General features: G+C 40.1%; 2 protein-coding genes across 2 annotated transcripts in view; both read right to left on the bottom strand.

The window, feature by feature from the left end:
- Positions 1–136: 136 nt before the first annotated feature.
- On the bottom strand, positions 137–12,326 carry LOC134674036 (intraflagellar transport protein 52 homolog). The gene is made up of 9 exons (XM_063532085.1): positions 12,132–12,326; positions 8,391–8,608; positions 7,617–7,752; positions 6,730–6,878; positions 4,930–5,078; positions 3,982–4,129; positions 2,794–2,897; positions 1,513–1,651; positions 137–749 (listed from the first exon to the last, which is right to left on the bottom strand). The coding sequence occupies exons 1-9, from the start codon at positions 12,245–12,247 to the stop codon at positions 583–585; spliced, it is 1,326 nt and encodes a 441-aa protein (XP_063388155.1). The 5' UTR covers positions 12,248–12,326; the 3' UTR covers positions 137–582.
- A 3,671-nt stretch (positions 12,327–15,997) lies between these two features.
- LOC134674243 (eyes absent homolog 2) overlaps positions 15,998–21,118 on the bottom strand; it is a 64,338-nt gene continuing 59,217 nt past the window's right edge. Inside the window, exons 15-16 of the mRNA XM_063532307.1 lie at positions 17,960–20,576; positions 15,998–17,288 (exon numbers count right to left, since the gene is read on the bottom strand). Coding sequence (XP_063388377.1) covers positions 20,395–20,576 — 182 coding nt within the window. The 3' untranslated portion in view covers positions 15,998–17,288; positions 17,960–20,394. The remainder of the gene's footprint in view (positions 17,289–17,959; positions 20,577–21,118) is intronic.

Here is a 21,118-nt window from a genome sequence, read left to right as displayed (position 1 = left end):
GCTTTTAATTTGTTTTTATAAGTATTGCTTTGCCCCCTGTCGATAGCATTGTGCAATAAGCACAATATATTTTATGGATATGAGTAAAGTTTTGAAATACATGAAATGTTCACGAGTAAAAAGAAAACTTGGAAAATAATGCAAACTTGTATTTATTTGCTGCTCTTATTTCCTAAATATATAATATAATTTTAATAACTGATATTATAACAGGAACAATCGACTTAATTGGTATTTATGTAAATACAGTCGTGAGACGTCGAAACTTTTGATATCTTAGTATATTTAATGAATGTTCAAAAACTTGAACACAAGACCATTCTTAACCAAATGAGATCTTAAGTATTTATACAGAACACAGCTATTAGGTATTTGAACTGGTATTATATTTAACAAGCGTAGTATTACGAGTAGTGCTTATATCTTCGACTACATCTATTCTTTGGTGTTCCTAAGTCTTATCGGGGCTGATAGTCCAATATGACAAATGTGGCTATTCCGGCCGGGTTAACGGTAAAAGTTTACAAACAGCGCCGCCAGATTTGGCAGGATTTTTATCAGAATTGCAAAGTCGCATGTCCTCTAGTCCTTAACGGCGAGTTTCTTGAAAGTCGCTAGCTGCGTAGCGAGCTGGTGTAGGATAGTTTTGCCGCGCGGCGTGTCGGGCGGCAGCGCGCGGGAGAGCCGCACCACGCGCCCGCATTCCTGGACCAGGTATTCCAGTTCGTTCTCAATATGGCTTCCGTCACCTGTTTCATACAAATTCGAATTTTTGGAATGGAATTTTGCACATTTGAATGCGTTATGATGATGATGTCGATTAATATAAGTTGCTCAAAGACAAACGTCAAATGAAATGAAAAAAAAAATTTCATAAATTACTACGTTTCGACGGGCGTTGTCTATCGACTTATTGTCATCGCTAGCCCCCAGGACTATCTAAGAGCCTATCTTCGCCTTGTCGTGCGGAAGGCTGTGGCACTAGAAATGCACCGGATATCCGGTATCCGGCCTATCCGGCCATTATTTTACTATCCGGCCGGATACCGGATAGTGACCTACTAACCGGCCGGATACCGGATAGTCACATTGCTTGATTTCGGAGTAAACAAATTGGATTTAAGAAACAGACACGGTCATAATCGTACTTGTTTATTATTTTAAAACAATTTAATAATTCCATTGACTTGCACGCGCACTCATTTCGAACCTAGAAATGAGTCCGCGCGAACGTTCACTAGGAAACAGGTCAAACCTGCAGAATGCGCACCTGAAAAACCGAAATGTAGGTATAGTTCCGCTGGCCAAATCTCCGGCGGCCGGATACCGGATATTCGGCTGATGGTCAGGCCGAATATCCGGTATCCGGCCAAACAACTATCCGTTGCATCTCTAGTGGACACTTGATGGCGCGCTCCGAGCTCAAATCCCCTCTGAATCGAACAGCTAAGGCGGTGAGGGAGAAGCTCATGGAATTTTGGGGGAACACCTGGGTAAGATCTTAGAGCCTACCTTCGCCTAGTCGCGCGGTGGGCTGCAGGCACTTGTTGGCAAGTCGAGCTAGCTGGGCGCGCTCCGAGCTCAGAGCCTCATCCAAGTCAAACAGCTCCAACGGCGGCGGTGGGGGCTCGCGGAATGTCGGAGGGAATACCTATGAAAAGATTAAACGTGAGGATTCAGGAGAATGCAGCGCGCTGCTTCTGGCTTTAAATTGAGCCTATATTTAAAACGTACAGTCACCTATGCAATAATATGTTACTCTTCGAAGGCCGCAAAAATATGTGACACGCTCTTATGGCTCTAAAAATAAGAACGTGTCAGATATTTTTGCAGTCTTCGTTGTGTAACATGTTATTGCAGGTGACTGTACTACTTACGTGTTATAAAATTAAAATGTTATTAAATTGATCCTCAACAATTATTTGATCCCCTGCTCGAGTATGTTCAGTATATCAGTTCAGTATGATTAGGAGGATCGACATTATGTGACCCTAAAAATATTACCACTACACCTATAAAACAAAGTCACACGCCGCGTCTGTTGGTGTCTATGTGCTCGTATGTTCGCGATAAACTAAAAAACTACTGAACGGATTTCTATGCGGTTTTCACCTATCAATAGAATGATTCTTGAGGAAGGTTTAAGTGTATAATTTGCTAAGGTTTTGTGTAACCCTTGCAACTCCGGGGCGGGTCGCTAGTAATTTTATAAATTTGAAAATCTATAAAAGTAAGTACAGTCGCCATCAGATATATCGTAGCGATCAAGGTGCTCACAAATATCTCTATTGTCAGAGCGTTAGAGTTCGTGTTCAGATATTGTGAACACCTTGGCCGCTCCTATATATCTGATGGCGACTGTACTATCAAATCGATACAACACGAACAGATATAGCTACCTATACAAAAGTCGTTTTTTGAAATTCCTCTCTTACAGATGTTACAAAGTGGTAAAAAAATTGAAAGTACGTTGATTTTCTTATACATATTTTTACGATCTAAAGTATATTATATAATATACTTTAACCAATATTTATTGGTTAGTTAATCACAGGAACAATTGAACTACTTCCACGAGGACAGAAAACAGGGCATAGGCTAGGTGGTATTCTGTAAAATATACAAGACCTGTCTATATACTAACGAGCGACGCTGCAAAATCATACTAAGGTTACAGCTACAGACATAATAGCCAGCCTTGTATAACGTATAGTCGAAGCTGTAGGAGAGAGATAGCACCATCTAATTATATGTATAAATACCTAGACTACGTATGTCTGGTTCTTGTCTTACCGCTAGTTGTAGTGGCGGGAAAGGTGTCTCGAACTGCGGCGCTATCAGCCGTAGCGGTTCGTGTTTAACTCCTAGCGCGTCATACAGCCCTAGTACTTCGGGTACTGAAACACAGAGGAGCACCGGTTCAATACACTGCGATATGTAAGGGTTCAACCCAACACACCTTATTATTACATCAACGAGTATGTGTACCACCTATTCTGTGTTAGAGTTTTGAGTGTTATGACACTTATGACGTAATTGCTAAGGATCAAATTCTATCCATTAAGTGTAGGTTAATTAGGATAGCGACTCATAAAAACTATGTAGGTTACATCTAACATCTGTTAAATCATCTGTACCATAATTCACGCAAATAAATGATATCTTTGTCTTAGTTAGCAGTAGTAGGTACCTACTTGCAAATTATATGCAATACAAAATATTTAAATGCGAGGTTACCAATATCTTAAACCGTTAAAACTGGATTTTGGACCAACACAGAAACCGCTAGGTACACTGAAAAAGTGTAGTTTTAAATTTTGGCTAAGAATCCAATGAGTCCTATGGGACTGCAAATCCTGTCGACGTGCAGTACAGATGAATAATCTGCAACTGCATACTTATGGCGAGCGAGGATAGTGAGAATAGGCGCCAGAAGAATAGCGCGTGCGGGTGCAGCGGGGTGAGGCGCGTCGTTGTGAGGGAGCGAAATGGATGACAGCCGCCTCGTGTGCCGTGCTGTACATTTCCATACTCAAGCCGAGCCAGGTTGAGCGAGAACAGGCGCCAGGAGAAGAGCGCGTGCGGGTGCAGCGGGGCCAGGCACGTCGCCGTCAGAGAGCGACATGGATGACAGCCTTCTCGTGTGCCGTGCGGTACATCTACATTTCCATACTCACGCCGAGCGAGGTTGAGCGAGAACAGGCGCCAGGAGAATAGCGCGTGCGGGTGCAGCGGGGCCAGGCACGTCGCCGTGAGGGAGCGACCTGCCGGCTTAGCCAAGGTTACAATCGATAGCGATTGTAAGCGATAGCGCTTCGACAACGAAAAGCATTATGTCTCTCTATCACTCTTCCATATTAGCGCGACAGTGACAGTTGCGTTTCGATCGCTACGGAGCGTAAGCGATTGGCATCTTGGCTCCGCGGCATGGATTACAGCCTTCTCGTGTGCCGTGCGATACATCTACATTTCCATACTCACGCCGAGCGAGGTTGAGCGAGAATAGACGCCAGGAGAATAGTGCGTGTGGGTGCAGCGGGGTGAGGCGGGGCGGGGGCGCCGTGGCCGGCTCCGGCAGCGGCACGGACGAGAGCCACATTGTATCCCCAATTGTGCGGTACTCATTGACCTGTGAAATAGATATTTCAGTGGCATGTTTTTTTCTATAACATTTAGGTATAACTTTCGCTTTTTACTAATTAAAACACCTTTAGTAGAACTCACCACGCAAGTCCAGTCTTTAGACAGGGACTCAATAGATACACGTGGATTTATAAAACATGCAAAGAAGATGAGCCGATGTCGCGTCACGTGACTTGCTATTTTACAGGCAATCAAGCCAGCATAGGGTATATAATTCAGATGAACTTAAATTAGCGCACACCTCTTCCTCGCGCTATCCCGGCATTTTGCCACGGCTCGTGGGAGCCTGGGGTCTGCTTGACAATTAATCCCAAAAAACGACGTAGTTAGGTACTAGTTCTGAGTCTGAGCACACACTGTCTGATTTAAAAGGAATTATTAAACGCGGTCACTCCAGCTATGGCATGGGCTCTCCCTCCCGAGGGTTTCAGAAGGGGCTACAGGATGGGGTTTTTCTAAAAAGGAGTGTACAGTTTTACAAAGCGTCGGCAAGGTGCATGTAACACCCCTTGGCAAAAATCAGAAGGTCGTGAGTTCAAACCTCCTCGGCGCTCAACAGTAAGTATTAATGACAATGGTAAAGAAAGAAATACAATAAGGCCGGAGCTCCACTGCTGCGCACGTTACATCCACGAGTTCCACGACCCACGTTTTAATACGAAATTTTGTATAGGAACGTGGGTCGTGTACCTAGCGTGCGCAGCAGTGGGGCTCCGGGCTAAAGAGGGTATAAGATTGAGTACAATATTTTGAACACTGCCAAATTGAGGGTTAAGTGTGACTCACGTCGGGATCCTCGACATCCACGGGGTTGAGGTGCAGGTCGGCGATCCCGCCGAGGTGGTCGAAGATCTTCTCCCGAATGAGGTCGTTGCACTCGCTCTCCAGGTACTGGTCCGCGAAGAAGTGGCCCGACCCGATCACAAATAATTTTCCTGTAGATACAAAGACTTTGTGGTAAAATTAATGAAGCATGTAGGCAGCTGCAGCATTGGTTCTCAGTAAATGGGCTGCTCTTAAACGTTACTAAGTCAAATATTATGTTATTTTCAGGCCGAAGTCACAATACAATGCCACCGTGTGTGAAAAGCCTCCCTATGCCCATGTGTGATGAGTGTCGTTTTTTAGGATTCACACTTGATACTCAATTGAATTGGAAGATCCATATTGATAAGCTCTGTAATAGGTTGAGTGGTGCAGTGTACGCGTTGCGAAGACTGAAACTTTTAATCTCAGACGACACGCTGCGCCAGGTATATTTTGCGCACTTTCACTCGCTGATGTCTTACGGCACTCTAATTTGGGGTAACTCCACGGATGCCAAAAGAGTGTTGATAATACAGAAGCGAGCATTGCGTACGGTCGTCGGGGTGAATAGTAGACACTCTTGCAGAGACATTTTTATTTCGCAGGGGATCATGAGCCATTATTCTCAGTACCTGTTCGAGGTGATCATGTTCGTGCGAGATAATATAAATATGTATGAACAAACGAGAGCGCCCGAAATACAATCTCGCCGGCCACCCCGATTAAGAATGATCTCGCATCGGACGGCACTAGCGACAAAGAACCCACGCGTAATAGGACCAAAGTTCTATGAGCATCTACCCGCTGATTTAAAATTCGAAACATCAGACGAAACATTTAGGCGCAAACTCAGAAACCTTTTATTGAATAACCCTATGTACTCCGTTAAGGAATTTTTCGATCTTACTTTTGCATAATTTTAAATTTTATTGCCTTATTACAACTGACATATTTCTGTTATTAATTATTTTTATGCTAAATCACTCATCATAACGAAAAATTGACATATATTTCATATTTATATTTCTTGTGAATTCTACCCTGACGATCCTTTTTGGGAGATAAAATATTAAATTATATAATGGTTTATGGAATTCTTGCATGTTAGTTTTTAGTTTTTGACGATTGTGATGTAAATTCTTATAATTTTGGCTTAGGAAAAGTTGTATTGTAATTTATTTCATGAAATAAATAATCTAATCTAATCTAATCTAATCTATGTTGTTATGATGTACTATGTCAAGTTAAAAATACGAGTATTTGAACGAAAATGTAGAGAGAACATTCGAACAATGCTTATACTTAACATGTCATAGCGATACGATACCGATCTGTCAGTGTGAACTGTGACGTTTTTGGTGGGGAATTTCATCTCATCCAAAATACCATAAGTGGTCCGGGACCTGAAATCTCCATAATACTACTTAGCTGTGCCAGCAATAGGTAACATACAGATTGTGTGTGCTTATTGCTGCCTACCCTACCCACCTACCTCCTGGAGGAACATTTACAAATTCATGTTGCCTATGTCCTGTAGTTTTCTACATGCTCATGACAAATAAAAAATAAGTGTTCCGTGAACAAAGTTTTGTACGGAACACTAATAGAGCCCTATTAGTTGCACCTCCACTCTTCTCAGAAGTGTATGGCGTTACGACGGGCCTCTTTACGGGGTAGCGTTACCTTCAGTGTGGCGCCGTACGGTTACACGAAGTTGGGCGTTACCGACTCTTCAATAAATCAAAGAAATTATAAAGACAGAGCCTTTAATATCATCACCTCCAGTCTTCTCAGAAGTGTATAGCGCTGCGACGGGCCTCTTCACCGGGTAGCACACGTCGCTGCTGGACAAGATGGCCGCCGCCGGCCGCTTCATCGTCAGCGTGGCGCCGTACGGGTACACGAAGTTGGGCGTCGCCGGCTCTTCACTCAATCAAACAAACTATAAAGACAGTCTTAATCATCACCTCCAGTCTTCTCAGAAGAGTATAGCGCTGCGACGGGCCTCTTCACCGGGTAGCACACGTCGCTGCTGGACAAGATGGCCGCCGCCGGCCGCTTCACCGTCAGCGTGGCGCCGTACGGGTACACGAAGTTGGGCGTCGCCGGTTCTTCACTGCAAATAATATAAGTACAGAAGCCAAATTTAGATATAAAAAATTGTTATTTTGATACGACCTTGTTTTCGACTCTCTGTTTTCGTTATCTTAGGGAAAAATTTAGGCCATTTCATTTAATTTGTCTAATGACATGTAAGTATGGTACATATTTTACTATAGTGTAGTTTTCTATGACAAATGTTTATTGTCATATACCATTTAGTAGCACAAACTCAGTAGGTATACATATACGGGTTAAACAGAAACCTTCTTTAGTTGATAATAGAAAATGTCCAAAAATACTGCATTACTTGAGAAAATGCTCAATCTGTTCCTGAGATTTGTAAACTACAGCATCCGTACTAGGGGACTATAATTTCAAAGAACTGTTTAACCTAGACGTTTGTTATTAACAAGTTTAACAACGCTTATCGACTTAGCTACACTCGGACTAGTATATATATCAGATCTTCTGTTACGCACACTTTTAAGGGACTGCGAGGTCAAAAGAATGTTTAAGTCGGGAAACCTTGGTGAATAGCTATATACCAAGGCTACAGGGCTTACAGAAAGTCGTCTGATTCGCTCGCGTAGTTAGGCATCTTCATAATCTGCTTAGCGACGGCGCGGTTAAGGATACCGCTCGAGATGTGACATTCCTTCGGGTGGTAGAACTTGTGGTATTTCGCCCGGACCACGCAATCTGTAAATAAGTAACAAAATTACTAAAGACCGTCAAGTGCGAGTCGGACTCGCCCACAGAGGGTTCTGTACTTTAGTAATTGCTGTTATAGCGGCAACAGAAATATGTCATCTGTGAAAATTTCAACTGTCTAGCTATCACTGTTTATGAGACAGCCTGGTGACAAAAAGACAGACGGACAGTAGAGTCTTAGTAAATTATGGTCTCGTTTTTACCCTTTGGGTACGGAATCCTAAAAATCTTACTTATTCGCTGTAAGTATTCATATTTTATTGTTTATCTTGCAAGTTATTTTCATTCGGGTGGTTATCAATCAAAAAGGTCTGAAAATTACTGTTCATAAAGATCTATTGACTAAATAATGAAAATAATAAAACATAGCGAGTGTCATACATAGTTGACGCATTGGACTGACTATACCTACATAAACCTTATTTCAATTACATAAGGTCTACTATTTGTCATTTAGGTAAATAGTGTTCTTTAGGTACCTACTACACTACCTAACGAAGACAACTTGGTTGAACTAGCGTGTTGCCACGCACGTCAATTGTCGTCTTTAGCGGTGAAAGGGTTAATATTAAAATCTCATAAATATTTTTTTTCAGGCACAACATAAGTACATTAAACGAACCAACCATTATTCACAACGATCCCGTACTCCTCCAAAAAAAAGTTGATATTCGTGTTCATACGCTCCTCCCCGCCGTCGGTCATCGCCACAAGCACCGAGTCTCCCCGCTCCACCACACTCTTCAGGCACGCCAGCTCGTCATCTGTGAATACATTCTGCGGCCCTGGTACCACTAAGATTTTCACGTCTTGCAGAATGCTGGGGGAGAGCTCCTCGCGATTTCTGAAATGCCAGTATGTTAAACTTAAACAGTTAGATATATAAGAAGTTCTTTTACGACCCTGGTACTGTCTACATAGGTGTAGCTCGCTAGCTGGTTTTATCGTCTTGTAGAATGTTGGTGAAAACCTCTTTGTGGTTTCTGAAATGTTAGTACGTTTGCATACGTCACGTGGCAGCCGAGTTTTCTAGAAAGTTGACTAACGATAACGAATCGATGTGGCGATAGTTCCGAACACACTAAGGATTAGAAAACCCTGCCTTTGTTAAAAATACGCCTAGTAATAGGATACCTATTTTCCTACTAGTCAAATCAGTTACTTTTTTAGAACTGTCAAAACGATTTGCTAATATGGAATTTTTATGGAATATTACATCGTGACGTCACGGTCAACTCACCCACTTTTTATATTTCTATCCGATTTATTAAATAGAACTTGTGTTTAAAAATAACTCCTATCTGTGTTTTTCTAATAATTATCTGGTTATTTCATGCATGGTGTAATAGTTATTTGTTTTACAAGGGGGCAAAGTTGTTTATCCGCTCGTGCTAATATTGATACCCGAGCAAGCGAAAGATTCCAAAATTGCTACGCTCGTGGTTCGAAAAATGGAATCTTGAGCGTTGCGAGGGTTTCAAAGCACGAGGGTTAAACAAAATTTGCCCCCGAGTGAAACACAACATTTTTCACCACACCAAATGAAGCAAATATTAAATGTAAAATATCAAACAAAATCAAACCAAATCAAATCTAAGTTAATGTTATTAAATATTTATCATCCATAATTATCATTTAGAAGTTAATTCTACCAGCAAACATAAGAAAACAACTCAAAATTTGCATTTGATTACTTTGCCTCACATGTGAATAAAATGCAACTTTGCTATCAGTTTTTGAAGTGCAAAGTAGGCCTTTCCGAGCTGGTGTGGTGAAAAATAATTTATTTTAAATACAGTATAATACCCTATATTCTATACAATTATCAGAACGAAGGTAGCCATCCATTTCATCAATACAAATTGGAATAGTCTTGGTCTTGGATGAAGGCTAGTGAACCTAAGGCGTAAAAACCGGGCAAGTGCGAGTCGGACTCGCGCACGAAGGGTTCCGTACCATAATGCAAAAAAAAACAAAAAACGGTCACCCATCCAAGTACTGACCACTCCCGACGTTGCTTAACTTTGGTCAAAAATCACGTTTGTTGTATGGGAGCCCCATTTAAATCTTTATTTTATTCTGTTTTTAGTATTTGTTGTTATAGCGGCAACAGAAATACATCATCTGTGAAAATTTCAACTGTCTAGCTATCACGGTTCGTGAGATACAGCCTGGTGACAGACAGACGGACGGACGGACGGACGGACGGACGGACGGACGGACGGACGGACGGATGGACGGACGGACAGCGAAGTCTTAGTAATAGGGTCCCGTTTTACCCTTTGGGTACGGAACCCTAAAAAGAGGTCTCAAGTACCTACCTATTAGGTATCTACGTTGAACCCCAATGTCTTATCGTATCTTTAGTGGGCTACTAGCCCAGGGATCTCCAAACTTTTTTACCTGAGGGCCATATTGCGCCTCACAATTTTCGCGCGGGCCACCGTCGGCGCCGAGGGGGGGGGATCTGTATCTGGTTGCTGCTGTTAGGGCTGAACACCTAGAGCCTGGCTCTCGCGGGCTGCATTGGACCGCTATCGGCGAGCCGGATTGGAACGCTTCGCGGGCCGGATTTGGCCCGCGGGCCTGGGTTTGGAGAGCCCTGTACTAGCCTATAGCCGTATGCACATAACAAATAAATAAACCCACTGAGTTTGTTTTATAAGCTACTTACGTACCTAACATCTAATTTGCATATTATGTGCAATACTGATCTAGAAGCGCTGTTTTCAATGGAACATAGTATATATACAATCACCGCCGTATTCGAACTTCAAGATATTCACAAGAGACGACACGTACAAGATCCATTCTAGATACGTTATAGTTTAGATATCAACTATGTAGTTCTCTTTTGCAGCAATTCGGGCAACCAATGTCACTTTTACGTTAGATAGAGTAAGATATCTATTAGATGTGAATTGGATCTCTAAGTCATATCCTGTGGAAATCGTTCTTCAAGAGTATCTCCGGAATCGCGCAAATGTCAAATTTGACAGGTTAGATCTTAAACATATCGTAATCGTATCTTGGTGATGTCTAAAAGATCTAATGTCTATTTCAAAATGCGTATCGGGCCCTCATACATACACAATTAAGTATTATAATTTAAACCGAGGTTACATGTACATACTAGACACGTGTTGCCTCACAGCACATCTCCGCGCGACTACTGTGTTTCTGGTACTTTTGGTCTAGGATCTAAAACAAGTCTAGACTTTACCGCGAGCTATCTCCTAGCTCATCTGCGCTTCTAGTCGTTTCGCTCCCGTCTGGCATAGGTCGTTACCGGACCGCCAGTAACCTAGGCGACGCGCGATCACTACATATAGGTGCCTAGTAACAGGTTTCAGTGACCGCTTGAGAGTCCTGAGGTGCTAGTACTTTTAGTCTAAGATCCAGAAAATCTAGACTTTCAGCTCTATGGTTAAGTTGTCTGTAAAAATCATAGAAGTAGCATCCTATAGAAGTGGTATACGCGTGCCTCCGTGAGGGACAAAACATACGCAAATGCGACACTGTGATTGGTCGAATTCATTTGTTGCCCACCATTATCAATACTAAAAAAAAGGTGGGGAACAAATAAAATGTGAGACTGTGACAAGGACAAAGAATAATAGCGCTTTCGCTGCTACTCCTACTGCAAGATACATAAGACTATCCCGTTCTGTCAGTTATCCCCACCACTCATGCCCAATCCAGTTTAATACTAGATTCATGGTAAAAATTGTCTATTTATTTAATACTGGGTAGGTACTAAGTTTGTCTCATTAGCCTTGCTTCGAACACTAGTAGGTACTTACTATTATTTTTCACTGTCATTTCATATTGATTGACCGAGCGTTAGCGAGGGTCTCCGTTTCAGCTTGCTTTAGTATGTCTGGATGGAGTTTAGATTCTATTCTTAAATCAATAGTAACAAAGTACAGAATTTTTCTCATTTAATATAACTTATAAAGCGATAACCATAAGCAAAAATAATAAAATTGTAAGTCAACATCCAGGCCACGCAGCCAGCCAATCGTATCGGATGTCAGATAGATGTAGAGGTCCTCCGAGCCACAGACCTATCAGTCATCATTCGCTAACCAGGGCTATAACCGCGAAAATCGAAGTTCGCAAATTGCGGGCATTTTTCTGTCACTCTTATTACGCTTTCATTCAAGTAAAAGCGAAAGATCCCCTGCAATTTGCGAATTTCGGTTTTCGCGGTAGCCCCTTAGACCTATTATCCAGTTCGAGACAACGTCTCTTTGGGCACCGCTCAGGAATGTGCTGGGTAGTTTAGACTTTTCCTATTAATGTCTGATAATAGTGATAATTAAGAACTGGGAAGTGCAGTGCAATGCGTACATAATGTGACTTACATCATGACTTTCCATGACGACTTGAGTTTCCTGTGCAACAGTTTATAGTTCTCATTAATCTTGAATATCTCGTTCTTGGAAACGTCGAATAAAATCGTATTTACTGTAGTCTTCATTATATTAGTTTTCACACCAGTGTTCCGCCAGAAGAATCGACATTTGTTGTTGTTGACATACTCTGTCGCTTGGCAACCGTTCGCTGTCAGTTATGACGCTTGCACATGGCGCATTGATGCAAGCTCAATCAGGAATAGAGCCGCACTAAGAAAAGTCTGCAGCGGATTTGATAGCCCAGCACGCAGTGTAAGTGTTATTTATACGTCATAATTTCATAGAAGGTTGACGTTTAAAATGACACTTGCACTGCGTGGGCTATCAAAATCGCTGCAGACTTTTCACGGTCTGAACTGACCTTATTACGCAAAACTCTGCGTAGGGGGCGCCACTACTACTATCCATCATCACAATCTGGGGTCTACCGCGAAACAAGAATATATCCTCAGTTATCTAACTTGATATTGATGACCAAGGCTTGTTCACTTCCTAAGAAAGTTATGTCCCCAAATAATTGCGCATGTGTGCGCCTGAAGCTTCTATGTGTGCGTTGGCCTCCGAGAAAAAGTTGCGAGTAATAAAAATAAAAACATTTTTCTACAGCAACATTGCTCCCAACTCTGATTTAAATTATCACGAATTTTATACACAATGAATCATAAAACGGGACTTAAAATGCTTAAAACTTAATTACACGCGATTAAATTTTATAATGAATATTTGCTTCCAACTGTCTTTATCAATATTCATAAAATATATGGAGGGTAAGTACGTCTACCCACCATAATAAAAAAATATATTTGTCAATGACTCTGGCCAACTGCTGTGGTTAAAGTTCATAACGAAAATTTTATTTATTAAATCTTTAAATAATAAATATGTACAACGTAGCGGTACAACCACTTAAGACTGTAAGTAGACCTACATAGATTACAGCAATGCACATAGAAAATGTGCTAAATGCGGAGCAAGGGCTGTTGAAGCAGCCAGAGTGAAATTTATACAGCTTTAGTGGGTTCAGAAGGAACCGAGTCATAACGCATCTGGAAAGCGTATTAATTAACCGTGAAGAAATGTATGAATGAATACAAGTTAGAAATCTGTGTAAAATGCCGTGTGTAAAGTGTAGTGTATCTGTGTGTAAAGTGTAATAGGTAGGCATGCCTAATGTTATTTGTATAATACTGAAAACTTTGTGAATGCGCTTTATTAATGTCTATTTTTATTAAGTTGTCAGGGTTTAATTTTCAGTGTATATTTCTATATGTAAAACATAATACAATGTTACAAACATAAATATGCCTTTTATTTAAATCAATAGATAATACCACAAACAAGGGGTAATATTTGCATCTTTCATATATTTCGTGATATGAAGATAACAAATATGTTTATCAACATAATTACTATATACCTATAATACCAATACCCGCCAGGCTAAACCGGTTGTCAACTTTAGTTCCATTGGTACACATCGAGGGCGCCAGTAGTATAAGCGTATAAACGGTTGGGGACATTTTTTTGTATGGAGTTACCGTTCTTCTCCTAGTGAGTATTATATTCTTTGTTGATGACTTTCATATTGATTTTTCTATCACTGTTGCACATTCGAGCAATAAAGAAGCAGATAACTAAATTTCGATTTTCGCGTTTCCCGGTAGGCCCTTGTCATATTTTATTGTCTGCGAAAACTTGTCAAAAAACAGGCACAGTGTGTAGGTATCACGGTATATGTTAATCTATGGTTTACCACCTCGTCTTTGCTCGGGAATCTCCGGGAGCCGTCGCCGACGCAATGCATGGTGCGGGGCGCGGGGTAGTGGGGCCGGCAGCGGCCATTCTCAGCATTCTCTTATCAGGATGCCTTTAGTTTTTAGGGCAATGAAACTATTTAATAAATTAATTTAACTATACAAAGAATAGTTTTATTACCCTAATCAACCATGAACAGAATTGAAATTTCCCTAAAAAATTACCCTTGTGCCAGTTAGTTTGACATAATTCGCTAGATGGCGTAGCGTCTCAACGCTGAGTGTATACTCTATCTCAGTATATATAAGTTACTCTATGATTCTCTCAGCAATCTTGCGACGGACGGTCGTGCCCGTCCGCTTACAGTGATATATTAACATCTACTATGTATCACCAAAGTTAATTATTATACGTGCATGGTTTACTAATATGTGGCCGAAAATTGTATGGCAAATTATCACTTCCCAAACTATTTTTCCCATAGTATCATTTGGCAAAACTATCAGATGGCAAACCAATGTTTCGCATATATAACATGTCGCAAATGATTATTTACAATATTATTGTATGGCAAAATATTAAGTTGGTCATGTTTCAAAATGACTTATTGTTATGTCGAATGTATTGATAGGCATAAATTATTTTTCGCCTAATATTGTGATGCATACTACTAAATACCCTAATAATGTAGTACTCAACTACTCTAGGTACAAATTACAGTAGCATTTTATTTCGTTACGTAGGTAGTTTTTCGAGATGTGCAGTTCAATGATGGAGGTAGTAATTTTGTTTACTACATTTCTGGCAACAGTTTTGTTTACGTGAGGTCGCAATTCTTACCTAACCTAACCCACTTTTCAGGCAACAGTTCGTTTTCTTGGGGGTCGCAGTTCTAACCTAACCTAACCCACCTTTCAGGCAACAGTTTGTTTTCGTGGGGTCGCTGTTCTAACCTAACCTAACCCACTTTTCTGGCAACAGTTTGTTTTCGTGGGGTCGCAGTTCAAACCTAACCTAACCCACTTTTCTGGCAACAATTAGTTTTCTCGGGGGTCGCAGTTCTAACCTAACCTAACCCACCTTTCAGGCAACAGTTTGTTTTCGTGGGGTCGCAGTTCTAACCTAACCTAACCCACTTTTCTGGCAACAGTTTGTTTTCGTGGGGTCGCAGTTCTAACCTAACCTAACCCACTTTTCTGGCAACAGTTCGTTTTCTGGGGGGTCGCATTTCTAACCTAACCTAACCCACCTTTCAGGCAACAGTTTGTTTTCGTGGGGTCGCAGTTCTAACCTAACCTAACCCACTTTTCTGGCAACAGTTCGTTTTCTTGGGGGTTGCAGTTCTAACCTAAAACATGTTGGTACAGTCATCAAATCTATTAGCGTAGTGGCACCCCTCCATGGAAATATGTAGATACGTTTGATAAAAAATAGCCACCAACAGGTCAAATAGCCATCAAAATATATTATGAAAAGTAAGCAAACGTTTTTTGACAATTAAGAGTTAGCTAAGTTGAAACATTTGCTCAGTGACTATTTGTCTTAATGAATTTTGGTAAAATGAACATCTACTAAATAAAATTGTGGTCAAATAAAAAGTATGCGAAGTTTCAATTTTGGCAAACGTTATGTAACAATAAATAGTTAGGTATAATAAAACATTTGCTTAGTGACTATTTTTCTAAATAAATCGTGGTAAAATGAACATCTGCTAAATAAAATTGTGGTCAAATAATAATTATGCTAAATAATAATATGCTAAGAATTGGTTTGCCAACTAAAAGTACTGCAATAAGTTGGTTGGGAAGTGAAATTAGGCGAAAAATATTTCGGCGAGATGGTAGTACACCTACGTGCATGTATTGGACTACGAGTGGCATTTAACTCACCTCATCCACGACCCCAAGATCTTCTCGTCCACCCCTATATGCGTGGACATGACACTTAGTGCTGCACTCTGGCGACAGAACATGGCTGTAACAGTAATGCCCCCTATTGTCAAACGTTTGCACTTTGCACTTCACAACCCATACCCTACTTTATAAAATAAAACACAAAACTTCATTTTGTGAAATAATATATTTTTATTTACAACTCGAATAATAATAACTTTCGAATTAAATTTAATATTTCTAGTATAAGCCTGGGTCTGCTTTATTCTAAAATTAAACTATGTTATTTACAAATGACCAATTTTCCTAGTTTTAAAATATTGCTAACTTCTGTATCTACTAAGACTGCTTACTGAAATAACGAAACATATTAGGCAGTTCAAAATATTGCTAGAAAAATAGTAAACGGCATTTTGAGTTGGGTAAAAGTAGGTAGATAAATGTTTCTCAAAAAGTACAATACAACAGGTTGTCTGCTTAAAATCATTAGAAATATGTATTAGCCGTTTGGCCAACCAACCACGTCATTTTGAAAAGTTGAAGGAAACAGCTCATTCTTATGCTAGTATTACGACGACAAAGATATGTTTACATTTTTCGCCTTATTACAAAGGCATAAGGTGCAAAAGTGTAAGCATATCTTTGACGTCGACTGTACCATGAAATGCATAATGAAGGCTAAAGTGGCCAAATATATCGTAACACACCTTTGTTAACATACAAATGAGGATGTGTTTTGATATTTTTCGCCATTTTTATTTGATATAGATCTCCCTAAAGGCCTGTGCACACCGGATGCGTGTGTGTAGACGTGCATGTGCGCGGTGTATTATACAGATCCTTATGAGAGACAGTGCACCGCTTGCGTGACGTGTGCGTGCACGGCTCCAACGTTTTAGCACACACAGCCGGTGTGCTCGGGTCATAGCGATGTTATTGCTAACTTTGAAACTGACCCGGACGATAGTCCAAACTATTAACAGGCCAATTCGAACGTACATTGACATCAGAATGATATCATTTAGTTATATGCGTCTTGCCCGTGTCGATGTACGGACAAGTACAGTCAGCGCCGAGTAGGTAACATCCAAAGTATTAAAATAGTTCGGTACGCAATACTTTCCGACCGACCGACCAACCGAAATGCACTATACCTGAATGACATCGTTTATATGTCATTCTGATATCAGTGTGCGTTCGAATTGGCTTATCTTACACAAAAAGGAAAGACCGCATAAAATTAGACCATGACCTTCGTTGTCTGTAAAATTAATCGATGACAATTGTTGTTCACAGTGAAAGATGCACTATTACCATTTACCAGGAGCGCATAACTTGGCAGATGCTGATTGCATTTTTGCAACAGAGATTTACAGTGACATCAGATATCAGAAAATAATAAAGAATTCTAATCACTATACAGATTTTTTATCTTTAATGTAACCCTATAGGTATATAACTATAGTGCGTCAAGCAAATCTTGTCAGTAGCAATGTAAAGCAAACTAAAGTAGGGCAACACTCAAAGAGTAGTATTGCGCTAAGAAAAGCAGCAATGTACAATTTACATCGAACCAAAACTTTTTTTTCCGCTAAGCGCGCCCTATTACGTACGTCAATTCAAATTGTCACTCGCGGATTTCTCTATTGAAAATGTTTGAAATTGTTATTAATAGGTATAGATGGACAATTTAAAAGCGGTGTGTGATGTTGATAAAAATATTAACTAATTTGAAGATTTCAAAATAAAATTAAAAGTGGATTATGCCGTTAAACAAGAATATATGAATAAAAACATTGTTTCAGCAGGTAGATGTCCTACTGGATTTCAATATTTTATTAGATTTCTCAGTTGGCACTGTAGGCATTGTAGGCACCTTAGCTTTGATTAACCATAATCTTATTTAATATATTGGTATTTAACAGCAGAAATATCTCTTGAAATAGAATCGATTTAGAATGTAAACAAAGATGAAGGCTGTCATTCGCGGTCCACATTCCACAGATAAAACACAGATGACACGCGATTTTCGAATTATTCGAACACAGTGTTGCTAACCCGCGATTTTTCAAATTTGCCGCCGTTTGCTACTGACAAGATTTGCTTGACCCAGTATATATAAGGATTCACTGAGCCGACAGGTTAAGCGACGAATTTAGGATCCACACCGCTTTATGAGATGACAATTCGCTGTACCCTCATAGCATTTTTATAATGGTTAGAAGTTGTTATTATTTTCTGGTCTCTGGCAACATCAAAACAATACCTCAGAAACAGTACACGTCTAAATTCTCAAACATTTCCTACACTTTTCAATAAAATAAAATTCTGTACAATTAATAGAATATAGACTTACTAAATAGGAATGGACTGGTAGATCTCGTTCGAGAAATCTACAGTTATAATAAATATATACAAAAAATGTTTAAATTTACTTTTATAAGTTTTTTGAGCTGACTTTGAGCTTTTAAAACTAAATAATATCTAGCACAGTGACCGTGAAACTCCGAAACTAGAAATTATAATAATGTACTTATGACTGAAGAAGTCGCGGCCACCGCTTATATGACATATGATATGATATTGATGGTATTTTACAAAACTATAGCAGATCTTTTAGCTTGTTACAACGTACTTGTTCATTATTTCTTAATATGTAAAAATATAAATAAAACTTTTAAATACAGTCAAAGAATTTAATTTCCAGCCAAGAAAGTGGTCTACCACACATTGATAAGAGTCGAAGAGTGTTAGACCACTTTCTTGGCTGACTGTACCTTGTCACAGTGACAATCAATATGAAAATCGCTAGAGACCTCATAATAAACTTGTCACTGTGACAAAGTACGAAATGGTACTGAAATTAATTTCCTTGACCGTACACACAGACTTGGCGTTCATGTAAACATAGCAATCCAAAAAGTTGCATGACGTAAGTATGTACTAGGTTGTGGGTATATTCGCGCTATTTTATGCATGACATATTTTAGCGCGTTGTCAGAAAGTGACGTATTTTGTATGTCACCGAGTATGGGCCGGTATGGACTGCATTTTAGATGGAAAGCGCGCGCTAACTGCACGCCGACTGCAGTTTTCATACAAATTGCAGTCGGATTGCAGTCCGCCTGTATCGGATCTAAGCGCGACCATAATACGCATGCTGTTATTTATTCAACAGTGTACAATCGGTATTAGTAAATATCGGTAATAGTATGAGGTCCCTAGCGACTTTCATATTGATTGTCACTGTGACAAGGTCCGAAATGGTGAGGAAAATAAATTATTTAACTGTACGTGAATAGGTCAGCGAATATTCATAAGAGACCATATTTAACAGTTTCTAGAATTTAACTGCCACAAATGTATCTCGAAATAACTGCGGTTTGCCACCAGTACTACAGTCTCAACAACCTTTATAAGATTTTCAGTACCGGCTTTAGTTCAGCTGCTTGTTCACTGAAACAGAGATGAGCGGAGCAACCAATTACATTGGTTGTAATCGAGTAGAGTGGAGAAGAGAAACCTTCTTGAGTGCAAATTAGAGATGTTTTAATTTAACCTAATGCAACCGCGGTAAAATTTGATAAGTAAATTACAGGCTTTCGAAATGTGGATCTATCGTAGAATGCTTAAGATAAAATGGACCGATAAAGTTAGTAACGAAAGAGTCATGTTATTAATGAAGAAAAAGGTGGAAGTCGTAACAACTATTAAAGAAAGGAAAGCTAAATATTTCGGACATATATATAGAAACTCAAAATATGACTTATTAAAACTAATTATCGAAGGGAAGATTGAAGGGAAACGAGGACGTGGGAGAAGGAGAATATCATGGACACGGAACATAAGAGACTGGTTGGACGTGGGCAGTACAGAAAAACTAATTCGCATGACTTCAGATAGAATGGCATATAGACATAAGGTCGCCAACCACCGGGATGGAGAAGGCACTTAAAGAAGAAGAAGAACCGCGGTATGCATGGTGTATTGTTGTTGTTGTTTTTGTTGTCGTTGTTGGTGCTGTTGTTGTTGTTGTTGTCGTTGTTGGTGCTGTTGTTTTTGTTGAAAAGAAGTTTGCTTTCCAAAGGAAAAAAGTAAATGCGTTCTTTTGCTAACCGCGTATCGCAGTTTCCAGTACCACATAGTTTCTGCAATGTTACGTAGTTAGTGTACTAGGCGCGCAGAAACAACAAGAGCGTAACGAGAATGAACCTGCGCCATATATAACAGAAATTTCCTTATAATTTTGTAACTTGTGTACCAGGCACACAGAAATTAGAAGAAGCCCTCGCGAAGGCATTAAAGTGGCTAGACAAAGTACTAGGGACATCAAAAATTCCTTGAACATTTTATACGTCATGCTTGTTCATGTTTCCCCGTAATTTCTACACCGTTATACGTATCTTGAATACCAGGCTAACATAACTCGTAAGAAACCCGGTTCTAGATGTAACGCTAAAGTGCTGTAATGTCAAAAAGACGAGTCCTAGAGTTATCTAGTTCCTGCCGAATCGATGACACATTTTCCTCATATCTAAACGTATCGTGTACCAGGCGCGCATAAATCATAAGAAGCCCATGTCGAGCGCGTTGTAGAGCGCGGCGATGTCGGAGTGCGAGGAGACGCGCCAGAAGGGGTAGTTCTTGGCCTTGGCCGCCGCCTCCTCGTCTTGCCCGTCGCCGACCACCACGTATGTGCAGCGCTCGCCGAAACGTTGCTTGATTTTCTCGAAGCAGGTCTCTTTGCCTGGAAATAAAGGATCTCAAATTAGAATATTTATCGCAAATTCTATTTCTAAATGTCAAATTTAAGCTTCTAATGTAGCCCACAAGATGGTACAACCTACAATGCACAAGAAAATGTACTTGAACTGTAGAGGGCAGCACTTGCTCTGGCGTGAATTGTCAGCGTAAAGTTTATGTTTCCGATTACGGCTACAAGATGGCAGACCCTCCAACGCTACTGCTACAAATATTTTTTGAAGCGCAATAAGCAAACAGAATTACCTATAATATTACGACAGTCAGTATCATATTTCAACAAAACTTTATTTTAAGTTAAATTTAGTTAGTTTGTAGTTAGTTTTTTCGATGTAAGTGTATGGACCAAGGTCTGAAATAAATGATTTTTATTTTATTTTATTTTATTTATAATGCAAGCCGATGTCCATCACTCCCCAACAGGGTAGTGCCCCTGACGAAGCTCCTAGGGTTCAACAAATCCCCTATAAGACCAGCATAATATATTTTTCACCACACCAACTCGGAAAGCCTTACTTTGCACTTCAA

The sequence above is a fragment of the Cydia fagiglandana genome, chromosome 19, assembly GCF_963556715.1.
Source record: "Cydia fagiglandana chromosome 19, ilCydFagi1.1, whole genome shotgun sequence".
NCBI lineage: Eukaryota > Metazoa > Arthropoda > Insecta > Lepidoptera > Tortricidae > Cydia > Cydia fagiglandana.
This window is presented reverse-complemented; position numbering and strand designations above follow the sequence as displayed.

Bases quoted from the DNA above. Each gene is read 5' to 3' on its own strand.
- LOC134674036 (XM_063532085.1), bottom strand. From the start codon at position 12,247: ATGAAGACTACAGTAAATACGATTTTATTCGACGTTTCCAAGAACGAG. The intron at 6,879-7,616 runs GTAAGCCCTGTA...TGTTTGATTGAG, and splicing joins AGCGAATCAGACGACTTTCT to TGAAGAGCCGGCGACGCCCA. The intron at 1,652-2,793 runs GTAAGACAAGAA...ATCTTTTCATAG, and splicing joins TCCCGCCACTACAACTAGCG to GTATTCCCTCCGACATTCCG.